At 39.1% G+C, this 25993-nt stretch overlaps 1 protein-coding gene across 1 annotated transcript; it reads right to left on the minus strand.

The window, feature by feature from the left end:
* Positions 1–1392: 1392 nt before the first annotated feature.
* LOC132866616 (macrophage mannose receptor 1-like) lies at positions 1393–24619 on the minus strand. The gene is made up of 6 exons (XM_060899410.1): positions 24537–24619; positions 3820–3861; positions 3127–3516; positions 2615–2959; positions 2069–2440; positions 1393–1958 (listed from the first exon to the last, which is right to left on the minus strand). The coding sequence occupies exons 2-5, from the start codon at positions 3857–3859 to the stop codon at positions 2070–2072; spliced, it is 1146 nt and encodes a 381-aa protein (XP_060755393.1). The 5' UTR covers positions 3860–3861; positions 24537–24619; the 3' UTR covers positions 1393–1958; position 2069.
* Between the last annotated feature and the right edge of the window lie 1374 nt (positions 24620–25993).

A 25993-nucleotide genomic window follows, 5' to 3' on the forward strand; every position in this document is an offset into this window, starting at 1 on the left:
TTTTTTCTGTTTGCATTCACACCACCAGTACGAACACTGAAGTGACATAATCCGGCTTGCGAGATTGATGTGAGAAGGAAAGAGTAGAGGAGATTTTTATATTTCGTTGAGAAGTGTCAATCATGCTGTAATTCCTCTGTCGTATATACTGTAGACTCAATAAAGCCTGGACTTCACTTTTGGTCCATTTGTCTGTATTTTTCCTTTTTTAATGCTAACATTAAGAGCTGTTGTTTACAAGGCTAATTATTTTAACACAGATTTTTAAAAATGGTGTTTGCCTGTGCTGCACTGGCTCGTGTTTGACCAGTCAACATACACTTACATCACTCATTGTTCCTCTTGTGCTGGAAGAGAACCTACCCTGAAGTAGGAGCCAAAAAAGTCCCTGAAAATGGCGTTCTAAAAATTATGATCGTTCTCGGTTCCTGTAGTGCTGAGTAATTGCAAGCAAGTATGTAGTTTTCAGAGAAATCCATTCCGATTTGACTTCCTGTATGGGCTCGTAAGGGACATCGTGACTCAAAGACAAGTGTGAGTCCCCAGGCTGGATTATTTTTGCAAAATTACAGAGACAACATATCACAAGGTTTTGACTTTGGCATCTGTGCTGTAGATGCTTCACAACCTGTGCTCGGTGTGTACAGCATGGAGTCAAATGGCATTATGGGTAATGTAGGAAACTATTAGCTAAACTGAAAACAGGCTAACATGTTAATGGAATAATTTTAAACTAGTAAACCAATGAAAATAATTCTCAAATAAAATCTTTTCACACAACTGAAGATGCCATTGTTTATAAACGGGTATAAATCTGCTGTAATTGGTTCAGGATGGATTTTTTATGCACATGCTGCTTTAGCACTGGTGTTGGGATTAATGCTTCATTCGGCCCAGTAGTCTGGAGAAAAGTTCAGCTAGTTATACTGCACAGATTGGAACGCACTCTTTCAAGTAGGAACAGAAAGTTTCAGCAATTGATTGGCTGTTTCACCTCAACAAGGTTCTACGATTGGTGCTACAATAAAACAACCAGCTCTGAGGACAAACACCTTCCACTCTCCAAGTATGACGGCTGATTCAGTGGATTTAGATGTTATTTGGTGTTGGAGGCCAAAAGAAACTATGAGGAATTCTAACTAGTAGAAATAATCTCATTTATAAATCATAACCAACACTACCATTATTTCCTTAACCCTAATCTGAACTGTTTATAACAGTGTTTGCAGTATTTACAGAAAATTTAAACAGGTGTAGACAGGTACTTATAAATATTAAATTAAAAAATAAAAACAAACCCCCAACAGAATACTTGAAATTAATTTTATTTGAGAAATTCATTCCAAAAAGACACAACACTCAATATTTTAATGTTAAAAAAATTAAATGATCTGACAGGTATAGAGAAAGTCCAACAAGCCCTGATTAAAAATACAGTTTTAAAGGCACACATTCATCTGTTCGTATATAAAACATAGACTTTTTGAGGTGAATGAATAACAGCGGAGAATCATCCAGTCAATAACAAACTGCATAGCTTTCTTCCAGCAGAAAAATCTCTCATCAAGGTATTTAATTGTAACAAGCGTCCTGTATTTATGGCTTTATGGTGTTTAAGCTGAAATATTACGTAGCTGCTTCGACTTTAATTATCCAGAAAACATAATAAAAGAAACGTATACATCAAATAGACTGTAGTGCAATACAAGTAAATGCCTTCACCTTGATTCCCCTAAAAACCCGATATTACGATGGAAAACATTATCAGAGTGAGTATCATCTGCATGAAGAACATCATGCTTGGAAAATATGAAAGGAGTAAGTGTGCCATAAAGATTACATACAGGACCAAAGATTTTGATAAAAAGAAGAGATTATTTTAAAAGCTGTATGGGAAAAGGAGATGAGGATTCGCTGATGCTGCACACAAATGATGAGAGCCACAGATTGTCTTCAGCCTTCATGTGTGAACGTATACAGGGTATTATAAATGTGTTAGATCAAATATATCCTGTCGAAAATGTCCATGACATCATCAATAACAACAACAAACAGCACACTGACTAACCTTAATACGTTGAGCAGATGAAGTTGAGTGTGTTGCTCTGAGGCAGGCTGATCCACTGCTGCTCTCCTCCAGACTGCACTGCTCCGGTTCTCTCCTCATGGCTGCAGTCTTCGAACCCTGTCCCATTCCCCAGAGCCCAGTCCTGGTAGCACATCATCTCTCCAGTCACCCAGTACCAGAAGCCCAGAGCGCAGGTGTGACGCAGGCCGAGCCACACGTGTTCAGTGGAGGCGTTTTGAGCCACTTCCTTCACCCAGTGCTGCGTCTCTTCAGTGTGCACTGAGACCAGGTCATGATGATGGTTCCTGCAGTATCTCAGAGCTTTTTTCCAGGTCAGATTCTGCTTAACCAGGATGAGATTTTCTGGAAATTCTAGGGAAGAAAAATCATAAAAATATGCATTCCAACATCTTCACAGTCGATAATATACAGTGTGAAATTCTTCAGTCAGTGTTTTATATATATTTAACATCCCTAAAAAGGTTTCAGTTCATCCTGTGTCCTAATAAATAAACATACATGTTGAATAAGTGTAATGTAACTCACTCTCATGACAGATGAATGGGAGTTTTTCTGTGCAGTTCACATCACTCCAGTCGTGTGGCTCAGACACAGACACTGCAGCACAGTTCAAACCTCCACTGGGTTTGTTAGACCTCCAGTATCTGAATGAGGAATTACTCTGATCTGACCATTTCCAGGAGTCATAAAACAGACCAATCCAAGCAGGCTCATTTCCTGAACTTTGAATCTTTCCCCAGATCTCCTCATTCTCAGTTTGGTTCCTCACACTGACCAGGTCGGTGTGATTCTCTCGGCAGTAGGTCTGAGCATCACGCCAGGTCTTTTTCTTATCAATCAATATGTATCTATCAGTGTTTATGTTCTTTTCTGAAAGACATTTAATTTACATCATGAATAACTTGTTCATGACTCAATCAGATTGATATCTTTTCTGCCATCAGATGAAAAATACCATGGAAAGAAAATTAAAAAAATGTATTACTGTAAAGCCATTGATTTTTTTCTTTTATTCACATCTATTTGCAATTTCTTACCTTCATAACACACAAAAGGTAATAGCTTGTCACAGCAGAAATCATTCCACTTGCCATTCCCTTTTATCATGTGAACACAGAACTCATTTTCCTCGGAATTGTCTGGTTGTCCACTTCTCCAGTTTCTGTAAGTGTCTCCGTCTCTGTAGAAAGTTTGGTCTGCCAGAGACCACTGCCATTTCCCAGTGCCATTTCTCTGTAGACCGATCCAAGCTTGCTTTGGAGTTTCCTTCTTCAGTGTGTGATTCAGCTTCATCATCTCTTCCATGTTGTTGATGGAGGCCAAATCAGTGTATTTCTCTCTGCAGTAAGTCTGAGCTTCACTCCAGGTTTTATTCTCATTCACAAAGTGATAGCGGTGAGGAACATCTGCCCTGATACCACACACAACTGTGTACAACATAAAATGGATATAATATTAAAAAAATGAACATTATAGATGGTGTATCATGAAAGAACAAAAGCACAAATGCCAGAAACGTGCATCTCGATTCTCATAAATAAAACACACATTAAATCATAATCACACATGAATATAATTGGATCTAGATGAAACACACGATGTTGGTATGTGCTTCAACAGCTTTATGCACAAACGCCGATTAAACATTGTCTTAAGAACCGAAGAAAACCAGACTGTCAGTCGTGATTCTCTAATAAACACACACAGTTTATAGTGCACACAACACTGACCTGAGAAGAATAGGAGAACAAAAACCCATTCAGGATTCATGCCTGTAAGCAAGTAAATAAATGTATTTACATGTGTAAATCATTATTACTTATTAAAAGTAATACACATGCACCATCACTCATATCGAAAATGTCAATAAAAATTGGTGAGTAGATGTGAAAAGCTCATCAAAATACATTGATTTTTTTCTAAATAAATACCTTTTATTTTAACCCAATTATTTCTGCATGATTATACATTACATATTCATACAGGTTCCGCATTTCACTTTGTCTGACTAAGAATACACACACACACACACACACAAACCAAAAAACAACAACAACAACAACAACATCAGGATGGTTCCATGTGTGCTGGAGATATTTGTGGGGGGGAAAAACAAACCAACAAAGATTGAAGAATAATAACTAGACTGCATTTCCACAGAGAAAATGCAAAGTGTGTGCAGAGGGTCTCCAACAGAAACTGGATCGGACACGAGACCTCACACTCTAAAATCTGCATTTTAAATGGCTGAGCTCACAGTGTCATTGCACCAATGCAGCAAAGTGTTAGCATGCTAACTGCTAATGTGCCAATGCACTAATGCTAACATGCAAACTGCTACCATGCAGGAATATTAACTGCTAGCATGTTAACAGCTAACATGCTAAGGCAAAAATACTAACAGTTAATATGTTATAATGGTATGGCTAACATGCTAACTGTTAGTATGCTAATATGCAAACGGCTAACATGCCAACACCCATCACGTTAAAAGCTAGCATGCTATCATTAACATGTTGACTGTTAGCATGTTAATAGCTACTATGCTAACGGCTAGCATGCTAATATGCTAACAGCAACAATGTTAACAGGTAGCATGCTAACATGTGAACAGTTAACATGCTAATAAGCTTTTTTTAATTTATTCGTATACAATACAATTATACAAAACAATGACAATACAACTACACAAAAAAACAGAATTCAAAACACAACACCGAATTTAAAGTTGAGTGAAAAACCAAAATTAACAGTGAGGAATAATGTGTATATGGAGATGTCCGTGTGTGTGTGTATAAGGAGTAGTACTGATTTACTGTTGGACCGGGGAGATGGAGGCTAGATCGCAGAGAAGGAGGGTTACAAAGGAAATGAGTAATATTAACTTTATGTAGGATAATAATAAGAGAAATAAGAATAGGGATAAGAAGAAGAAAGAATTGATTAACTGACTGATTATAAGGATTGCCTGGGCACCCAAGTATGACCATGGTGTCTTCCCGCCCCTGCACAAGATATACCACAATGAGACGGCAGAGGGAAGGCCCTGTGTGCTAACCAGCCCACGGCCCTTAGCCCAGGGCCCCCAGCACCTCCGCCCCACCACACCTCAACTCCAGACCATCACGCAACATGCCGTATTTGTCCTATATAAGAATGTAAATGGCTATATTGTGGGCTTTCTCTAATGTATTGCATTAAAAGAAGTGTGCGCTCAGGGTGAGTCTCTGCCCAGATTTCGCCCTGCACGCCACAACAACCCTGTGTACTCATGGATATATGCCTCCTCTAAATTGTGTAAGCATTAAAAGAAGCGAGGCATGCAGTGAAACACCTGCAGAGGCATCTGCATGCACGCCTCGCTTGCCCTAGTCTGTTGTTCTTGTTATTGGTAGATGTATGATGTATGCAAACTAATATGTAGAGCTTTTAAAAGAGAATAAGGCATGTTGCGTATTGCCAGGAAGAGGTATGCGTGTGTGCGCAAAGGGCGAGTGCGCGACGGGGGCCCAGAACCCACGAATACCCCACAGCACCGACCAACACTGGTCCCATGTTGCAACCTGACAGGACTGGGTCGCCCAAGCCACCCATGGGGCCCAGGCAGAACAGGGATGAGTGAAGTAGAGAGAGGCAGAGAGAAAGAGAAAGGAGGAAAGGAGAGGGAAAAAATAAACAAAAAAAGGAGGGGGGGAAAGAGAGATTATATAGGCTAGAGATAATGAGATGATATATACACACACAAAAAAATAATAATAGTAAAAATAATAGGACGGCACGGTGGTGTAGTGGTTAGCGCTGTCGCCTCACAGCAAGAAGGTCCAGGTTCGAGCCCTGTGGCTAGCGAGGGCCTTTCTGTGCAGAGTTTGCATGTTGTCCGCGTGGGTTTCCTCCGGGTGCTCCGGTTTCTCCCACAGTCCAAAGACATGCAGGTTAGGTTAACTGGTGACAGGGGCGTATCAAGCTTTCCAAAAGTGGGGGTGTTCTGGAATGGGGAAGCCATATCATTAGAAATCGGTTTATGGTTATATACACGCCCGGCGTGTACACTGTGATGTACTGTCAATGACCGATATGGAACTTTTTCATACCCATGGTCCATGGATGCAAATGAAAGGGAGGACAGCAGAAAGCCTATAAATCCAGTTGACTCCAGCCAAGTTCTGCATTTCATGCAGAGATCTGTCATGTTGGGTTTTGGTGTTGTTACTGCCAGGGCTATGTAATTATTCAGTAAGTGAAGGCAAAAAGTATTGAGTGATAATTCTAGGTAACAGGATACTGTTCTATAACAGAGATGTCAGTATTGCTGCCTACACTGGTATACACTGATATAACCAAAACCAAAAACTTCACATAGCCCAAGAAGTCATACACAGTGTATAGATCATACACCATCATGCATAACAGTTTGGACTGGGATCGCTTTGTGTGAGCAGGAGGCATGGCTAATCAGTTCATGTTGGAGAAGCGCAGCATCCTGGAAGGACCTCTTTTAGTATAGCATTCAAATAAGACGGGGCAGTTCCTGCTTTTAATGTATTTAATTATTCAAATTTGTGTACAAAACTTGTTTGCATCATGCATTACATCAGGTTTAATGCATAAAATTTGAAAATGATGCAATAGACTACACATACAACAAACACTTAATGGCCAAATAACATTACTGTACAACAATTATTGAACATTCATTCGATTTGAAATGCTTTTAAATCTCAATTAACACAATCTTTTAGGGCATGGCACCTGGGACAACTGTTTGAACGACGGCATCGCAAGCGCTTTGAGAAGGGTCTGTCTGCAGAGCCGCAGAGCTAGGCACAGTAAGCACCGCATGCGACGTCAAACCTGGAACGGTGAATCAGGAGCGGTAAAACTGGTGTTGGCTCTGCAGCTCTGCAGACAGATACTGTATTACTGAGCGCTTTCGGCACGCTACGCAAACTGGCTATTATATTCACGCAACTGCTGATTGGTCGGGTGAGAAAAACTGTTTTGAGTCCGTTGCGTGGCTGTTTTTTGTCTAGCGTTATGGCATAGACCACGGAACGCATTTGAACGGGGGGGGCGGCACAATCACAAGAGGGTGTCACCGAAATGTTAGGTCGGACATGATGCATATAGGCTACATTATACACGGACACGCACGTAATGCTATCAGTCATGACAGCCAGCACAGAACCGCGCAGATTAAAATGCACAAGAAAAGCACCTTGGTGGTCGGTGGTAACTCAACTTAAACTGCTTGCTTGTACCAGTACTAAAGCACTATAGAGAGAAACACTGAACACAGAGAAGTGCACTCGGCGGTGCTCGGTCAGAGGAAAGTATGGGAATATGCCTGCAGTTTTGTCAGAGCTGCGTGTGTGTGTGCGCGCGTTTCCACAATATGCCAGCACATAACTGCGCAGAATAAAATGCCAAAACAGCCAACACTAATAACCCCAGCATCAGTTATGACTTTAGTCCACAATATGCCAGCACAGAAGTGCACAAACTGCCAAAACAGCCAACAGCACAGAAGGCTATACATAGATTAATCCATCGGTCATGACTTTAGCCCACAACATGCCAGCACATAACTGCGCAGAATAAAATGCTAAAACAGCCAACAGTACACAACAAAAGCACCTCGGTAGTAGGCTAACTCAACTTAAACAACTTGCTTGTATCAGTACCAATGCAGTCTAGAAACACTGAAAACAGAGGAAGCAATGCACTCGGCGGTGCTAATAGAAGTAACCAATGACTTACGCTTAAAACTTCCCAAAGGCCTGCCTGCGTCTGTCATTGGCCTGCACGAACTCCTTTGCGATGGCTGTCATGTCAGTTTGTTCCAGAATGTCACGGTGAATATGGCAGTTCATCAAGTCATTCAGTCTCTTTTGTGTCATTGTGGATCGGAGGTATGATTTCAGTCGACGAAGTGTGGAAAACGAATGCTCTGCTGATGCCGAGGGCACGAAGGCCAAAAGCCAGGGCACCGAGGCCATAAAATAAAACAATGATTTTAAGTTCATGTCTATAATGAATTTAATTTAAGGACTAATGACTCTTCTGAGGAAGATTGGAGTCCCGGTCAAAACTATCAAGCAGGTAAAGAAACATCTACAATATTATGTCTGAAGATAAGAAAATACTGAACACATCTAAACTTATCAATCCATCACTCACTTCAAAAATTGTAAAACTTATTAAACCTATATCCTCCCATAATTTTTGTTCAATTGACACCGAATGTGCAAGAGCATCTTCAGACTGTACTACTACGCAGATTTTTGATTAATCAAAATTGAGCCTGGAGTTCATCAAAATGTTTGACTGTAAATGGAACATATACTAGCATGCAGGCTACTGATTAACCCATAAGACCGAGTTCTCAATCAAGGAAAATTATTGAGGAAATAAAATGAACCGAATAGACGACAAAGAAAACATCTCTGACCTTTTATTTTTTAAAATAGCACTTTCATGTCTCAAGATCTGAAATATTAAATTGCAAATTTGCAGAACACTGCAACACTATTACACTGTTAACCCAAAAGTTCATTCTATGCAAACAGTTTGAGTAAATACCACTTTTAAAGATTAGTTTTATTGCATTACTTAAACAGTATGAGTATATGAAGAGTATACTGTATGAGACAGTCATTGGGTGTACTCATTTTTGTAATTTAAACAAACTAAAACTATCATGTTTTACCTCAGGCCACAGTGCTGCCCTGTTGTGATTGGCTCAAAACTCAAGACAAGTTGAGTTGACGGCTACAGAGGAAGTTGCGCCATTTTCTAATTTACACAGAGCAATTTAAGGTCTTTGCACTTTTGACAGCAAGCTAATTAGCATTTGTTAGCGGCTACAGTCGGTACTCGGCATGTTAAAAGTGGGTCAACGTTGTTACGACATAACGTTACTGTAGGGTATTAGGCAGAAAAAGAAATTTACCAGTCAAAAATAATATTTTATATAATCCTGATAAGCGCCGCAGGTGCGAAGACGAGCGCCGCAGGCGCGAAGTCCCTCTAGGGGGGTCTGGGGGCATGCCCCCCCAGAAAATTTTTGAAATTTAGACTTCATTTCCTGCATTCTAGGACATTTTCAGGGTGAAATGGCGTGTAATTTTTGATCAGAAATATTGCATATTTTTACTTTGTATTTTTTTCAGTTTCACTCCTAAATGTATCAGATGTATGTATGGTGTTTGATTTGGTAACAAAAGTGAAAAGAAAATAAACAACAATGAATTGTATATAATCTTTTGATCTAGTTACAGTATTTAATAAAAAAAAAACCCAACAGTATTCTATTTTACCATACCCCAATGAACCCCCCTTGTTAATCAATGTATCACACATACCTTTTCTGTCTTTTTGTGGAAAAACGAATCAGTTTTTGTCACATTCAATTTGGGGCGTTTGTTGGGATTCATCTTGATCCAGAAGAGTGAGTCAGCAAAAAAAAATGCGGTTCTCCCGCCAAGAAAGAGGAAACTACAACGCAGGGTGTTTGGCAATTTTCGACCAATCAGAATTCGCGATTTATTCAGTCCTCATGTTACAAGATTCAGTGCGGGCCAAAATGGCGGAAACGATGAAATATTCTGATTTTTCATTTCAAGTTTTCAGTATTTTTCGTATTAAACTGTGTTTCTTACGATTTGTAAATGATGGCGGAACCACACACGGACTGGCCATCGGGAGTAGCGGGAGTTTTCCCGGTGGGCCGGTGGTTCAGTGTGGGCCAGCGGAGAAAAAAAAAAAAAAAAAAAAAACAGTTGCGCGCTGGCCTTTAATATGATAAGCAATGTTAACAGTTTCTTTAAGAAACTGTTAACATTGCTTATCATATTAAAGGCCAGCGCGCAACTGTAATAAGCAATGTTAACAGTTTGTTAAAGAAACTGTTAACATTGCTTATCATATTAAAGGCCAGCGCGCAACTGTTTTTTTTTTTTTCCTCCGCCGGCCCACGCTGAACCACCAGCCCACCGGGAAAACTCCCGCTACTCCCGATGGCCAGTCCGTGTGTGGGCGGAACATAACTGGATTTATCGGATGACATGTGGGAGTATTCATGTGCGAAAATTTTCGGCATTATCGTCCGTTTGAGTATCCGTCTGTGTGTATACTTGCCCGTTGAAATCGGCAATCGCCCGTCAAATTTACGGGTGGACGGGTCTCTGCCTAATACCTTACGTTACTGTACAAGCAATGCTTATTTAACGGTAACAAACTTAAGCCCTATATGTTGAAATTCCTCTCTTATTCGTTCGTTAATTTATCACACAGTCTTACCTCAGTCAACTTCTTCCCTCCTTCTGTGAAAATTCAACGTCTCAGACGCGGACACAAGTGGGCGGGAGATGCGTTTGATTAAGTCTTCTGATTGGCTGGTGATAGATTGGTGGGTGGGGGATGCGTTTGATTAAGTCTCCTGATTGGCTGGTGATAGATTGGTGGGCGGGGAATGCGTTTGATTAAGTCTCCTGATTGGCTGGTGATAGATTGGTGTGATTATAGCACGTCGGAGCGGTTCATGCCAGGCTCGAGTCCGCTCAACATCAAAAAATATTAGTTTAGCCTATTTTTTTAATAATTTTCAAAAAGTTACCCGGTTATGGCAATAGTTTACTTCCTTGTTACACATTTTATAGTAGCTGTATAATTTTCATAATGATGTCATTTTAATCTGACAAAAGTGCGGGGGATGAAATTGTGTTTCAACAAAAGTGGGGGGGATGAAACGTACGCATCCCCCGCGGGTGATACGCCCCTGACTGGTGACTCTAAATTGACCGTAGGTGTGAATGTGAGTGTGAATGGTTGTCTGTGTCTATGTGTCAGCCCTGTGATGACCTGGCGACTTGTCCAGGGTGTACCCCGCCTTTCGCCCGTAGTCAGCTGGGATAGGCTCCAGCTTGCCCGCGACCCTGTAGAACAGGATAAAGCGGCTAGAGATAATGAGATGAGATGAGTAAAAATAATTGTTCCAGCTACCATCCGCCACCCTATTTTATATAGCTATTTACATGTGGATGTAAAGTTGTGAGTTGGATCTCAGGCACAGAGGGTCAGGTCATAACTGTAAGAAGGTGATGAAGGGTGTCCAAGGGGAGGGTGTATCCTGAGTGTTGTTTAAGTTTGGAGTGGATATATTGTCCAATGATATATAATCCGATAACAAATTTTTCCAATGAGTGATGTGTACAGTATTCCTTGATTTCCAGTTCATAAGGATTGTTTTCTTGGCGATAGTCAGCGCTACAGTGTCCAGCAGTATTTTATTCAGTGCCCCCAGGATTCTGCAGGCTTTTTTTGTGATTGTTGCGGGCTAAAATGTCTGATGTTGCGGGGGGTTTTCCAAAAAATTGCGATGAAAGTTGCGGTGTTTTTTAGGTTTTTGTTGCGATTACATTGCAGGAGGAAGTGAAAGTTGCGAGAAATTGTTGCGATTTTCTCTTTTTGTGATTAAAATTGAGTGATATGTTAAATATTAAGTTATTAAGTAAGTAAAAAACTATTAATACTAGTACTGTGTGCAGGCAGTCTCTCCTGAAGACTAAATTAAACAATAATTATAAACTAATAAAATAAATGGCTCAGGCTTCATAGAAGAAAAAAAAAACAATTTGAAAAGAATCTCACAGTATGATGCTGAAGCTGCCTAAACAATGGAAAATAAAATACCATTTTGGCAAAAATGTTGGCATCCATTAATTTCTTGTATTAAGTAAAAAAAAATAATAAAGTGCACACAGTCCTTCACCGTAAACATAACACACTTTCAGTAACAGAATTTAAGCCTATATAAACACTGACTCGCACATGCTGCTTCTCTTGAATGTATACATGGAAGTAAGGCGGAAGGTAGTTTGTCGACGTCACCTCAAGACGACGCCAACGATTGGTCAAATTTGCGGGAAAGTTGCGGTGATTGGATATAATTGCAACACCGCCCTGAATTCGCGGGGATTGGTTGAATTTGTGTCGATATTGCAAATCGCAACATCGCGAAATCCTGGAGGGTCTGTTTATTGCATGAGGTGCTTATATTGATTGTGGTTGTATCAATAAGTATACATAGGGAAGGGGTTGCTGGGATGTGACAGCCAAGAATGGTAGAGAGTGATTCTGTGACACTTATCCAAAACCTGTTGTTTGGAGTGCAATGCCAGACAGCATGAATGTATGTGTCTGGGTTATTTTGCATGCAGTGAGAACACAAATCAGAGTCAAAGCTTATTTTATATAGTTTCTGTGCAGTGAAGTGAAATCTGTGAAGAACCTTCTTCTGTATTAATTGTAGATTGCTATTTTTTGTCATGAGGTTGATGTTTTTACAGATTTGGGTCCAGAAGTCGGCACCAGGAGTAATGGACAAATCTGATTCCCATTTGTGATATGGCAGGCTTAAAGTTTTTTCTAAACGAGATATAATTTTGTATATTTTGGAAATAATTTTTTTGGGGGAGGGAATGTTGATCAACTCCATGATTGGTGAGGGGATGTCTCGGTTAGCTGTCTGGATATTAATTTTAGCTTGTATAGATGATTTAATTTGTAGGTATTCTAAAAAGTGTTTACTTTCAATGACGTGCTTCTGGACCAAACAAGGGAATGAAGCCAGATTTTTGTCTTGAATAATGTGATGAAGTTGAGTGATGCCCTTGCCTATCCATGTGAGAAAACTGAGTGTTTTTTTGTTGACAGTGAAATCGGGGTTATTCCAGATCGGGGTGCGATTTGACGGTGCTACAGGTAAATCAGTGATGTGATAGAATTTCCACCAAGCTGTCAGATTAGATGATATTGTTAGTGCTTTGAAGGATGGATGTTTTTTTAACTGACTGACTACAGAAAGGAAGGTCTGAGATCTGAATATCCTTGCAAATGATTTGTTCTATGTCTAACCAGGTGTTGTCTGAGGGGGTGGGATGTAACCATTTGTATATGTAACGAAGCTGGTTGGGCAGGGCATAATGTTGGAAGTGTGGAGCCTCTAGTCCTCCAAGTATTTTAGGTTTTTGTAGAGTGGTCAGTTTGATTCTTGGTGTCTTATTTTTCCAGTAGAATTTAATAATTGTTGAGTCTAGTGATTTAAATCAGGAAGGGGAGGGCTGTATCAGAATCATTGAGAATAAATAATTTATTTTAAACGAATTTGGCAATCCACAAAAACAATAAAACAGTTCATGAGCGATTTTGGCCTTGTTGATAGTTGGCGGCTTCAGCACCCAGACTCTAAAGGAGCAATTCCAGCGTTATGGATGTGACATTTGGACTCAAAATGGCAACAACTGACCTAGTTAATTTTTATTCCTTTCCAGTATTTTAAAATTTGTTGTATATTTTTAAGACCTCTCATATTGGAGAAGTCATGGGGAAAAAAATAATTCCCATAGTACATTTAGAACTCTAGAAAATGCCAAAAAAGACATGCGTTATGGATGTGACGGAAAAAATACCCCATTTCCAGGGTGACTACACATATTCATCAAACTCTGTGAAACTGCAAACATAATATCCAAATGCAGGCATGCATTTAATAAAGGAGTCTTAGCTGAAAATAAAAAAAAGCCTTTGTTTAAAATATTTTCTATTTCAAGCAGAATCTAGGAAGAAAAAAATCAGCGTTATGGATGTGACATAATTCCGTTATGGATGTGACGCATCTGAAATAGACATGGCATATGTTTAGAAAATCAGCAATTTAACCACCATAACCCTTTGAAAAACACTCTAAATATCAGCTAAAACTATCAAAGTTCTTAAATAATATTTAGGATGGCTATTGTTTTGCTGTTTTTTGGATTTTAGCATACATTTCTGTGGCTTGTGGCAATAATATAGAATTGTACATGATCAAAGTTGATTTTAGCTTGGGTTTTACATTATAAGAAAGAAAGACTGACAGTGACATTAGGTTGGTTACAAATTGGTTCAACTTATTCACATGTGTAAAATACAGGCCTAGGTGAGATCTCTGGGAGTGGTTTTGATGTATTACATGTTGCTTTATTTTTGCATGGTGAGGTTGACATTTACATGGAATTGCCCACAGACTACTCTTTTTTTTCTCACCAGTCCACCACTCTTATTCCCGCATTGACTATTTTCTCACTAGCAATTCTATCATGCCAAATATCTCTGATTCAACAATTCATCCCATAGTCATTAGTGATCATGCCCCTGTAACAATCAAATGGAACAGAACCCCCCCCCGAAATATAGTAATAGATGGCGCTTCAATACTTCCCTCTTGTAAGACCCCAAATTTAACAGTTTTATTAGGAAAGAGTGGGCATACTTTCTAGAAATGATTCAAAAAAATGATTCCTCTGGATCATCTCCTTCCCTTCTGTGGGAAACAGGAAAGGCAGTGCTTAGAGGAAGAATAATCTCATTTTCAGTATACAAAAAAAGAAAGAAAAAGAACAGGAAGTAGAACTAAATAAAATTAAACAATTGGAAGAGATTGACGCAAGTAACCCAACAGAAGAAACACAGATTGAACTAAGGAAATGTAAATTCAAAATCATTGAAATACTTAATAAACAAACTCAATTGATGATCCATCATTTAAGGCAGGGGTCATCAAACTATGGCCCGCGGGCTGACTACGGCCCGCCACCCCCCTTTGACCGGTCTCGATTTATTTGACCTTTATTAAGTGCTGCACACAATTATTATTAATATTAATAATATCAACAGGCCTACCTACAATTTATAATTTTCCACTCACCTTTGCCAGTGTCAATCACCTCAACTAGGCAGATGTTTCTTACCTTGACAGCTTTGTTATTTTTATTAGAAAATAAATAAATGGAATATCTGTGGTATTTCAAATTAAAACAAAGTGTGAAGACTCGATTACTACTTTTGCAAACCACTAGTAAAGATAAACAAATATGTGCCAGGAATCAAGTGTTGATATAGTAGTGTGGGTATAGTAGTGGGGATGGCTGTGCCAGGCTAGTAATCTCTACTACACAATGAGGCCTGCTGGTGGTCATATTTGTCTGGGTCATACAATTCTATGTTATATAGCTGACCCGACCCCAGCCCCCCCATCACAGTCAGGAACGACAATGTGGCCCCCAGAGAAAAAAGTTTGGTGATCCCTGGTTTAAGCCAAGAAAATTTCCACTATAGCAATAAATCAGGTAAATACTTAGCAAACCAAATCAGACGGAACATAGAAAAAGCAACAATCCCAGTCATAAAGAAGTCAGCAAGGAAGCTAACCAGCTTACCTGAAGAAATAAATCAGGTTTTCTACAATTTTTACAATAAACTATACAAGTACTCTTCAGAAATAAACCCCAACCAGGACGCCATTGACTCATTTCTTAACAGCATCAACTTACCACAACTTAATGAAAACTAAACAAATAAACTAGAGTCACCTATAACTCAACAAGAACTGTTCGAGGCTCTTAAGCGTATGCCTAATAACAAAGCACCAGGTCCAGATGGCTTCCCTGCTGAGTTCTACAAACAATTTTGGTCCATTTTGGCTCCACTTTTTATCAGGATGATCAGTGAATCAAAAAAAAAAAAAAAAAGACTTCCAGCTAGTATCACCACAGCGTCAATTTCACTCCTCCTTAAGCCCAATAAGGATCCAACAATGCCATCCAGCTACAGGCCAATCTCCCTACTCAATGATGACAATAAAATAATCACCAAAACATTGGCGCACAGATTAGAAGAGGTCTCCCCATCCATTATCCACCCAGATCAGACTGGCTTCATCAAAGGCAGAATTTCTTCCTCCAACACCCGCAGATTGTTTAACATAATGTATCACTCCTCAACTTTACAAGAAAAAAACATTATAGCAACTCTTGATGCGGAAAAAGCTTTTGATAGGGTCAACTGGAATTTCCTGTTTTCCACATTAGGGTGGTTTGGTTTTGGGGACTCGTTTATTAATTGGATTAAGATTCTCTACACTTCACCCTCAGCCACAGTGATCACCAATGGACTAACATCACACAGTTTCAGTCTGCACCAGGGAACAAGACAGGGATGCCCACTCTCCCCTTTATTGTTTATCATCTTCATTGAGCCTCTAGCTACTGCCATCCGTCAGAACCCCCACATTAAGGGAGTTCAGACTCTAAACATGCATCATAAAATCAGCCTCTATGCCGACAACATCCTACTTTTTCTTCAAGACCCCACAGTATCAGTAAAAGAAACCATTAAACTTATTGACACATTCTCTAATATTTCTGAATACTCAATCAATTGGAATAAGTCTGCAATTCTTCCATTACACTCCAACAGCTGGGATGTGACAGCCCATTCATCACCTATCCCACTATGTACTAATTATATTACATATTTAAGGATAAAGGTTTCCCCCAGGCTGTCAGATTTATTTAGTCTAAATTTTACCCCCCTGCTCAATTCAATAGATGTTGATCTCCAGCGATGGATGAACCTTCCACTATCCATCATGGGCAGGATATCAGTCGTCAAAATGTCAATATTACCCAAAATAAATTATTAATAAACAAAGCAAACATGTTATGACATGTTCACTGTTAGCATGCTAACATGTGAAGACTAATGTGCTAAATGCTAATGGTTAATGTGGTGTATGTGTGTGTGCACACATATTCCTAATAAAGTGGCCACTGAGTTGAAGTGCTTTTAGTTGAAGTGCTTCACACACTAATTATTTTTCCCATATAGAATTTTAAAAGGGCGGCATGGTGGCGTAGTGGTTAGCGCTGTCACCACAGCAAGAAGGTTCGGGTTCGAACCCCGTGGCCGGCGAGGGCCTTTCTGTGCGGAGTTTGCATGTTCTCCCCGTGTCCGCGTGGGTTTCCTCCGGGTGCTCCGGTTTCCCCCACAGTCCAAAGACATGCAGGTTAGGTTAATGGTGACTCTAAATTGACCGTAGGTGTGAATGTGAATGGTTGTCTGTGTCTATGTGTCAGCCCTGTGATGACCTGGCGGCTTGTCCAGGGTGTACCCCGCCTTTCGCCCGTAGTCAGCTGGGATAGGCAAGGCAAGTTTATTTATATAGCACATTTCATACACAGTGGCAGTTCAATGTGCTTTACAGAAGTAAAAGCAAAACAGTAAACAATAGAAAATAAAATTACATAAAATTAATGGGGAAGAAAAATAAGAATTAAACAATAGTAGAAATAAAATAATAAAATGAAGTAAAAGTTCAGTAAAAATAACAGCAGAATAAAATAGAATAAAAGTTAAGTAAAGTTTAAAACATGCAGAGACTGTTAAAGTTAAGAAAGTTTAAAACATGTAAAGATGACAATATTAATCAGTTAGCAGAAAGCATCTGAAAACAGCTTGGTCTTTAGTCTAGATTTGAAGCTGCCAACAGCAGGAGCATTTTTAATGTCCTCTGGGAGTTGGTTCCATAGCTGTACTGCATAGTAGCTAAAAGCTGCTTCACCACACTTTGTTTTAACAACAGGTTTTACCTAGTCTGGCTAACACGACTTCAAAGCTCTACGAGCTATTGGTCTGGCCAAGATATTCAGCCCAACTGTTTCCCAGAGCCCGTGGTTGATCCGTCTCCCTGAAATGCCTCAGTTTGCTACTGGTCGAAGCCAGAAAAGGCTGTGACGAAGCTTAAACCAATCACATCACTCTTTCCTCTGACGTATGTGACGCCACGATAGGATTCTCGCTGAGCCCCATTGATTTGGCTACTAGCGGGGCTAACTGGTAGATTAAACTCTTACCGAAGCCGGTCGGGAGCAAGGCGAAAACGTCCTTCCTTTCAATAAATACCTCCAGGGCTGCTCTTTGCTCCGTTTTCAATGAGAACTTCCCGTTGAATGCTTTCAATACAGCATGATTCTGTAAACAATCTATGGCTTCCGGTCACAGTTCTACTACGTCACTGCCTTGAACACGCCTCTACCCAGGGCCGTTGGAGATGCTCAAAGTTGATTGGCTCCCGATTTTTCCAGAGCTTGGAAGAGCTGGAGATGGCTTGCCTGGCCAGACTAAGCTCGCAACAGGCCCTCGTGTTGCGTCACGCTTAGGATGGGCGGGCCCAGGCTAGGTTTTACCAGTAAATTTTGCTGCTGCGATCTGGTAGATCTGATTGGGTTAGGCCACTGCAACATATCAGAGAGGTAATTGGGCCCTGTACCATTTAGAGATTTGTACACCAGCAGCAATGCTTTAAAGTCAATTCTGTAGCTTACTGGAAGCCAGTGAAGGGACCTTAGAATTGGAATAATGTGCTCTGTTCTTTTTGTTCGTGTGAGAACCCTAGCCGCTGCATTTTGAATCACCTGAAGTCGTTTGATGGTCTTTTTTGGCAGGCCTGTGAAAAGGCCATTGCAGTAATCAACCCTACTAGAGATGAAGGCATGTATAAGTTTTTCCAGATCATTTTTTGACATAAGTCCTCTTAGTTTGGAAATGTTTTTTAGGTGATAAAATGCCGATTTAGTGATTGCTTTCATGTGACTGTCAAAGTTTAGCTCGCTGTCAATGAAAACACCAATATTTTTAACCATATATTTTGTTTTAATCCCCTTTGTGTCAAGAATAGTGGTAATCCTGAGTCTTTCATCTTTTTTCCCCCAAATAGAATTACTTCTGTTTTATCTGTGTTCAGCTGAAGAAAATTTTGTGACATCCAGTTGTTGATTTGGTCGATACACTGGTAGAGACATTCAAGGGGGGCATAATCATTAGGTGATAGAGCAAAATAAATTTGGGTGTCATCTGCATAGCAGTGATACAAAATTGAGTTGTTCTTGATAATTTGTCCAAGTGGGAGCATATAAAGGTTGAATAGTAATGGTCCAAGAATCGACCCCCGGGGGACACCACAGGTCAAAGACATTGATGTTGAGGTACAATTTCCCATGGTAACAAAGAAGCTTCTATCTTTTAAGTATGATTTTAACCAATCGATAACTTTACCAGTCAACCCAACTCAGTGTTCAAGTCGATATAGCAGTATGTTGTGATCAACAGTATCAAAAGCTGCACTGAGGTCCAGTAACACCAGGACCGATGTTTTGCCTGCATCAGTATTAAGACGTATGTCATTTATAACTTTAATCAGCGCTGTTTCAGTGCTATGTCAGTGCTATGTAACTTTCAGTCACGAAATCCTGACTGAAAGTTATCAAAACAGCTGTTTGATATCAAGGCGGCAGTTAATTGATTGAAGACAATTTTTTCAAGGATTTTCCCGATGAATGGTAGATTTGATATTGGCCTGTAGTTCTTCAATACTGAAGCATCCAGATTATTCTTTTTAATTAGGGGCTTTACAACGGCTTTTTTCAGGGACACAGGAAAAATGCCAGTCTCTAGGGATGTATTTATGATCTGAAGCACATCTGTAATTATTAGGTGAAGAACAGACTTAAAAAAGTTGGTGGGCAGAATGTCCAATTCAGATGTTGAGGAACTGAGATTTTGTACAGTTTTTTCAAGAGTCTCGTAATCAATTAAACAAAATTCTGACATTGTGTTGAAATTGTCTGTGTCACTGGTGATTGCAGCTTTTCAATTATTTGCAACTGAGATATATTATGAGCAATATTCTGCCGTATTTTATCAATTTTACCTTTGAAGAAGGATGCAAACTCATTGCATTTATTAACTGAGAGAAGTTCAGGTACTAATTGTGGTGGGGGATTAGTTAGCTTCTCTACTGTTGAAAATAGCACACGGGCATTATTCATATTCCTGTTGATGATGTTGGAGAAGAAAGACTGTCTTGCTTTGTGAATTTCATAATTATATTTACAAAGCATCTCTTTATGGATTTGATAATGGATGTGAAGTTTAGATTTGTGCCATTTTCTTTCAGTCTTTCTACATCCTCTCTTTAACAGTTTAACAGCTGGGTATTGCTTCCATGGTGCTTTCTGCTTGTCATTGACTCTTTTGATTTTGAATGGAGCAATATCATCCATAATTTGGGTCATATTTAAATTAAAAATTTCCAGTAAATCATCTACAGAGTCTGACATTTTGGTTGAGATCCGAGAGAGAGCTTGTTCAAAGAGAACACGTGTTGTCGTTTATGACTCTCCTACCCATAGTCGTTGAGCTGTTCTGAATGTGAGGGGACATAGAAACATCAGAGAAAACACAGAAATGATCAGATAAGGCCAGGTCAACAACAGTAGTAGAAACAGTAAGACCCTTTGCGATAACGAGGTCAAGGGTATGACTACAAGAGTGGGTCGGCCCCTGTACATGTTGTACTAGGTTGAAGTTGTCAATAAGTGCAAGTAGTTCTCTGGAATAAGTGTTTTCAGGATTATCTACATGCAAGTTAAAATCCCCAGATATAATAAGACAGTCAAACTCTAAGCAAATGACTGACAACAGTTCACCAAACTCTTCCAGAAAAACTTTGGCTGAATGTCTCGGAGGCCTGTAAATAGTTAATAACAATATGTTAGGAGAGCATGTAACAAGTGCACATAAGTGTTCAAAGGATGTAAAATCACCAAGTGAAGATAGGCTCCAGCTTGCCTGCGACCCTGTAGAACAGGATAAAGCAGCTAGAAATAATGAGATGAGATGAGAATTTAAAAAAAAAGATAAAGTTATTTTTCCTCACATGTTCAAAAACTGAAGTGTGTGAGTTTGTGCAGGCTGCGTCAGAAAGACTGTCAGACACCATGGGTGCAGCCTGCTGTATAATTGTAACATGTTTCTGAGGCTCTCAGACTGTTCAGAGTCACTAAGGACAACAACACTGAGACTGAACGGTATCCATAGTAACCATCTACCATACCATAGTAATCATGCTGACTATGATAGAGCAAAACAACTGAAATGGAAAATGAATGAAAACAAACTAAATAAAAAAAGTCTTTCCAGCTCTGCACAGTCAGTCAATGATAAAACATCTTTAAATTGTACCAAAAATCTTTACTGTTATAATCGTGCTTTGGAGACCTTTCAGTAAAACGAGGAGACGCACTAAAATTACATTCATATGAAGTCCATGTTTCCAAAACACCACATATTCTCACTTCAGGTTTTTATTATAGCAGTCACAGCTGAGCAGAACTTTCAACATGGTTAAACACTAAAACCGACAGAAAGAGCTTGAAAAACCCTTTAAAATGACACCAAGAACAAGTTTATAAGTTGAGAAATAAAACACTGGTCATTTGAAACTTGCAAATTATCAACATAATTGTCTCATTTGTTTTTCACTGAAATTCAGACAAAAGTTGTGGCCTGAAGAATAAAAATAAGGATTTATTGTCATAACCTTAATTTTTGAGATCCTGACCCACCTAATACACTGCTTTATGTAAGAAAGTGACATTTCTTTGGAAGTTGTGGTGTGAAATGTTCAGGAATCAAATTTCCTTGTAATCTTTCATGATTATTTATGTTCTTGGGCCATGGAACCAAATTTTACAGGCAACAAAACTCATGTGGTCTTCATTCAAATTCACTGAGATTTCGTTCACTTGTAGTTCAGTATATAAGCTAAAAGTCTATTACAGTTTAAAGACTGTTTTTAGTCGCCTTCAGCAAAAACACTGATGATCAGTCCCCCCAGGATTCCGCGGGCCTTTTTTGTGATTGTTGCGGGCTAAAATGTCTGATGTTGCGGGGGTTTTTCCAAAAAACTGCGATGAAAGTTGCGGTGTTTTTTAGGTTTTTGTTGCGATTACATTGCAGGAGGAAGTGAAAGTTGCGAGAAATTGATGCAATTTTCTCTTTTTGTGATTAAAATTGAGTGATATGTTAAATATTAAGTTATTACTGAAAAACTATTGATTAAAAAAAACAAAAAAGACACTGAGAAATGGTCCTATAAACAACTTTACCAATATAAAAGATTACCAGGACTACAAAAATGCAGAAAAATAGGCTTTACTTATCCAAATGCACCTGTTGGTTCAAAAGTTAAAGTGCATAGAACCTCACAGCACAACATGAAGTTACCTTAAAATATAATATAAATGCCTCAGCTTTCATGTAAGAAAAAAAAACTATTAATACTAGTACTGTGTGCAGGCAGTCTCTCCTGAAGAATAACTTAAACAATAATTATAAACTAATAAAATAAATGGCTCAGGTTTCATAGAAGAAAAAAAAGCAATTTGAACATAATCTCACAGTATGATGCTGAAGCTGCCAAACAATGGAAAATAAAATACCATTTTGGCAAAAATGTTGGCATCCATTAATTTCTTGTATTAAGTAAAAAAATAATGTTAAGTGCACACAGTCCTTCACTGTAAACATAATACACTTTCAGTAACAGAATTTAAGCCTACATAAACACTGACTCGCACATGCTGCTTCTCTTGAACGTATACGCGGAAGTAAGCAGTGTTGCCAGATACTGCTGATGTTTTCCCGCCCAAAATATGTTCAAGACCCGCCAAAATGCACTTGAAACCGCCCAATCTGGCAACACTGAAAGTAAGGCAGAAGGTAGTTTGTCGACGTCACCTCAAGACGATGCCAACGATTGGTCAAATTTGCGGGAAAGTTGCGGTGATTGGATATAACCGCCCCGAATTTGCAGGGATTGGTTGAATTTGCAAATCACAACATCACGAAATCCTGGAGGGTCTGGATGATTTTATGAGCCGCAAAACAGGCGGAAAATGAAGCAATCAGCAGAACAGGGCAAAAACCAGAGAAACAAAGGTTTAAAGGATAAATGAAGGTTTGATATGTCAAGCTAAGAGACACTGGAGCGTACTTTACATTGAGTATGGCTTCTGAAAATCCTCAGCTAGAGTTGATGTGAGTGTGTGAACCTGTCCGTGTGTGACAGAGTCCAGGTGGAGGTGATCAGTATGTGACGTGGTCGAGATGTTCCTGGAGGCCATGTTTGTAGGCTGCAATGTGTTCTGCGAAGTTGAGTTTGATGTTGATTCTGGTCCTGACGTGATGGTAAAACACACAATCTCGAGCAAAGCTATTTTTTTTTTAAACAAACGTCTCTATATCCCAGGAGAATTAAACAGACCCTCCAGGATTTCGCGATGTTGCGATTTGCAAATTCAACCAATCCCTGCAAATTCAGGGCGGTGTTGCAATTATATCCAATCACCGCAACTTTCCCGCAAATTTGACCAATCGTTGGCGTCGTCTTGAGGTGACGTCGACAAACTACCTTCTGCCTTACTTCTGTGTATACGTTCAAGAGAAGCAGCATGCGCAAGTCAGTGTTTATATAGGCTTAAATTCTGTTACTGAAAGTGTGTTATGTTTACAGTGAAGGACTGTGTGCACTTTACATTATTTTTTTTTTACTTAATACAAGAAATTAATGGATGCCAACATTTTTGCCAAAATGGTATTTTATTTTCCATTGTTTAGGCAGCTTCAGCATCATACTGTGAGATTCTGTTCAAATTGTTTTTTTTTCTTCTATGAAGCCTGAGCCATTTATTTTATTAGTTTATAATTATTGTTTAATTTAGTCTTCAGGAGAGACTGCCTGCACACAGTACTAGTATTAATAGTTTTTTTTTTTCTTACATGAAAGCTGAGGCATTTATATTATATTTTAAGGTAACTTCATATTGTGCTGTGAGGTTCTATGCACTTTAACTATTGAACCAACAGGTGCATTTGGATAAGTAAAGCCTATTTTTCTGCATTTTTGTAGTCCTGGTAATCTTTTATATTGGTAAAGTTGTTTATAGGACCATTTCTCAGTGTCTTTGTTTTTTTTAATCAATAGTTTTTCCAGTAATAACTTAATATTTAACATATCACTCAATTTTAATCACAAAAAGAGAAAATCGCAACAATTTCTCGCAACTTTCACTTCCTCCTGCAATGTAATCACAACAAAAACCTAAAAAACACCGCAACTTTCATCGCAATTTTTTGGAAAAACCCCTGCAACATCAGACATTTTTGCCCGCAACAATCACAAAAAAGGCCCGCGGAATCCTGGGGGGACTGAATAAAAAGCCCAATCCTGGAGAGTTTTATCTAAATATTATGGTTAGAGTCAGAGAAAGACTGAACTTTTATTAGAGGGGTGAAGATAAACACTCTGCAATCTATGGATGAGAATCACTGATGCCTCTGTGCCTGTGAATATCGAACGGCACACCCCATGGTCCATTCTTACAATGCCTTCATTTGTGACCATGGAAATAGCAAAATCACGCAGATAGGCTTGGACTCTAACATAATCGCAACACACACTCATGCTGGCATGAAAACAAAACCCAAAAACAGCTGTTCTTCGCAAACTCTCTCGAGAAAAGCCGTACAACTGAAATAAGCTGATCCATTTTGGTAAGAAACAATGATTTCAAACAATACTTCACTTATTTGTATAGACTACACATTATTTCTTATGATATGTGTTATAGTTAGAGAGTATTGTACCTCTGATATTATATCGATATTAATGGTACTATTTGATTCTTACTAAACTATACACACAAAAAAAATGATAAGATATCCATACCTGTAATATTTCTGATGGACTTTACTGGAGCAGTGAATACAAATCCTCCCAGGATGCGTGTTAACGTGTGTTCATTTGTCTTCTTCTCACCTTCTGCTCCTGAACTGGACAGATATGTCATTATATCTCTGTCCTCCTTCATTAACCCCACCCATCCCTTTGCCTTCAGGGCTTTATTTTCCATCAGCAACAACATCCACAACATGCAGGCTCTCAGTTCTGGTGAAGAGGAAACACCAAACACTTTGCATAAGCTGGCACCAGATGACAGAAACCTTACTGTTTCAATATCTCAGCAGTGATGAACTCCATTAACCCCTGAAAGTACAGAATATTATGATGTGTGTATTTTATGGTAGGTATCATGAGGAATTTGTTTGCATAAAGTACAGCTATGTGCCATGAAAGTCATTACAGAATGGAGTCTTTTTTCTTCTTTTACTTGTGTTTGCATGTACAACACAGCTTAACAGAGAGAGCTGAATTAATGACATGCAGCTTATCTTCATTTGTAGCAAAGTATCCCAGAAAGTAAATGTACATCAGACTGTACTTCTAAATGTGAATTTACTGAACAATGTACCTCAGAATGGAGCTGCTGGGCCTCTTATATAGTGTATGTAATAACACTCAATTTCGTTGCAACTCTAAAGCTTCGGAGACCTTTCACTAAAAACAATATGTAATCCTAGCTAAATGAAACCACACATGCTCTGAGATGGGAGTGCACGATGGCTGAGCACTGGTGGAAAAAAGACAGACTACATGCATCTTGTGCAATTTTCCTAGAATTCTTGAAACAAAATGAATCCACTGCAAAAAAAATTTCTGGATTAATCTCACACACACACACACACACACACAAAAAAAATAAATAAATAAAAAATAAATAAATAAATAAAATAAATAAATGCTCCTGGACCACCATCAACTCCATCCTCAATCCTTTAATCAATACTTTCCTGGAAGCTTCACCTGACATGTGCGAGTTCTTCATAAATTTCTTCATCAATAAAATCCAGGATATCAGGTAAAGCGTTCCATCTCCATCAGAAGATTATCTGCTCCAATACTACCATTCAGCCACCTTAATCACTTCAAGCTGTCAGGGAAGACTTGGAGATGGATGTAATTGCAGAAGTAGTTTTATTAAGAAAAAGGACACAGGCAAACAATCCAAAATGGCGAGCAGGAATCATAAACATGATAAAAAGTGAATGGTCAAGCAAGGCACAAACAAAGTATCACAGGCAAGGACAAAAGCGTAAACAGGAATCAGGAAACCAGATTGCAAACAAAGAACTAAGGCTTGGTAAAGCATCCGCAATGTAACTCAATACTTCGCAGTGAGCGTGTGTTTCATGGGCGTCGCCACCACTGAATGTGAAGGGGACGTGTCCCCTGGCTAAATGAAACCTGTAAACCAATTACGAGGATAACCAAAAATCTTCCCATGC

Source organism: Neoarius graeffei, chromosome 18, assembly GCF_027579695.1.
Source record: "Neoarius graeffei isolate fNeoGra1 chromosome 18, fNeoGra1.pri, whole genome shotgun sequence".
NCBI classification, from domain to species: Eukaryota; Metazoa; Chordata; class Actinopteri; order Siluriformes; family Ariidae; genus Neoarius; species Neoarius graeffei.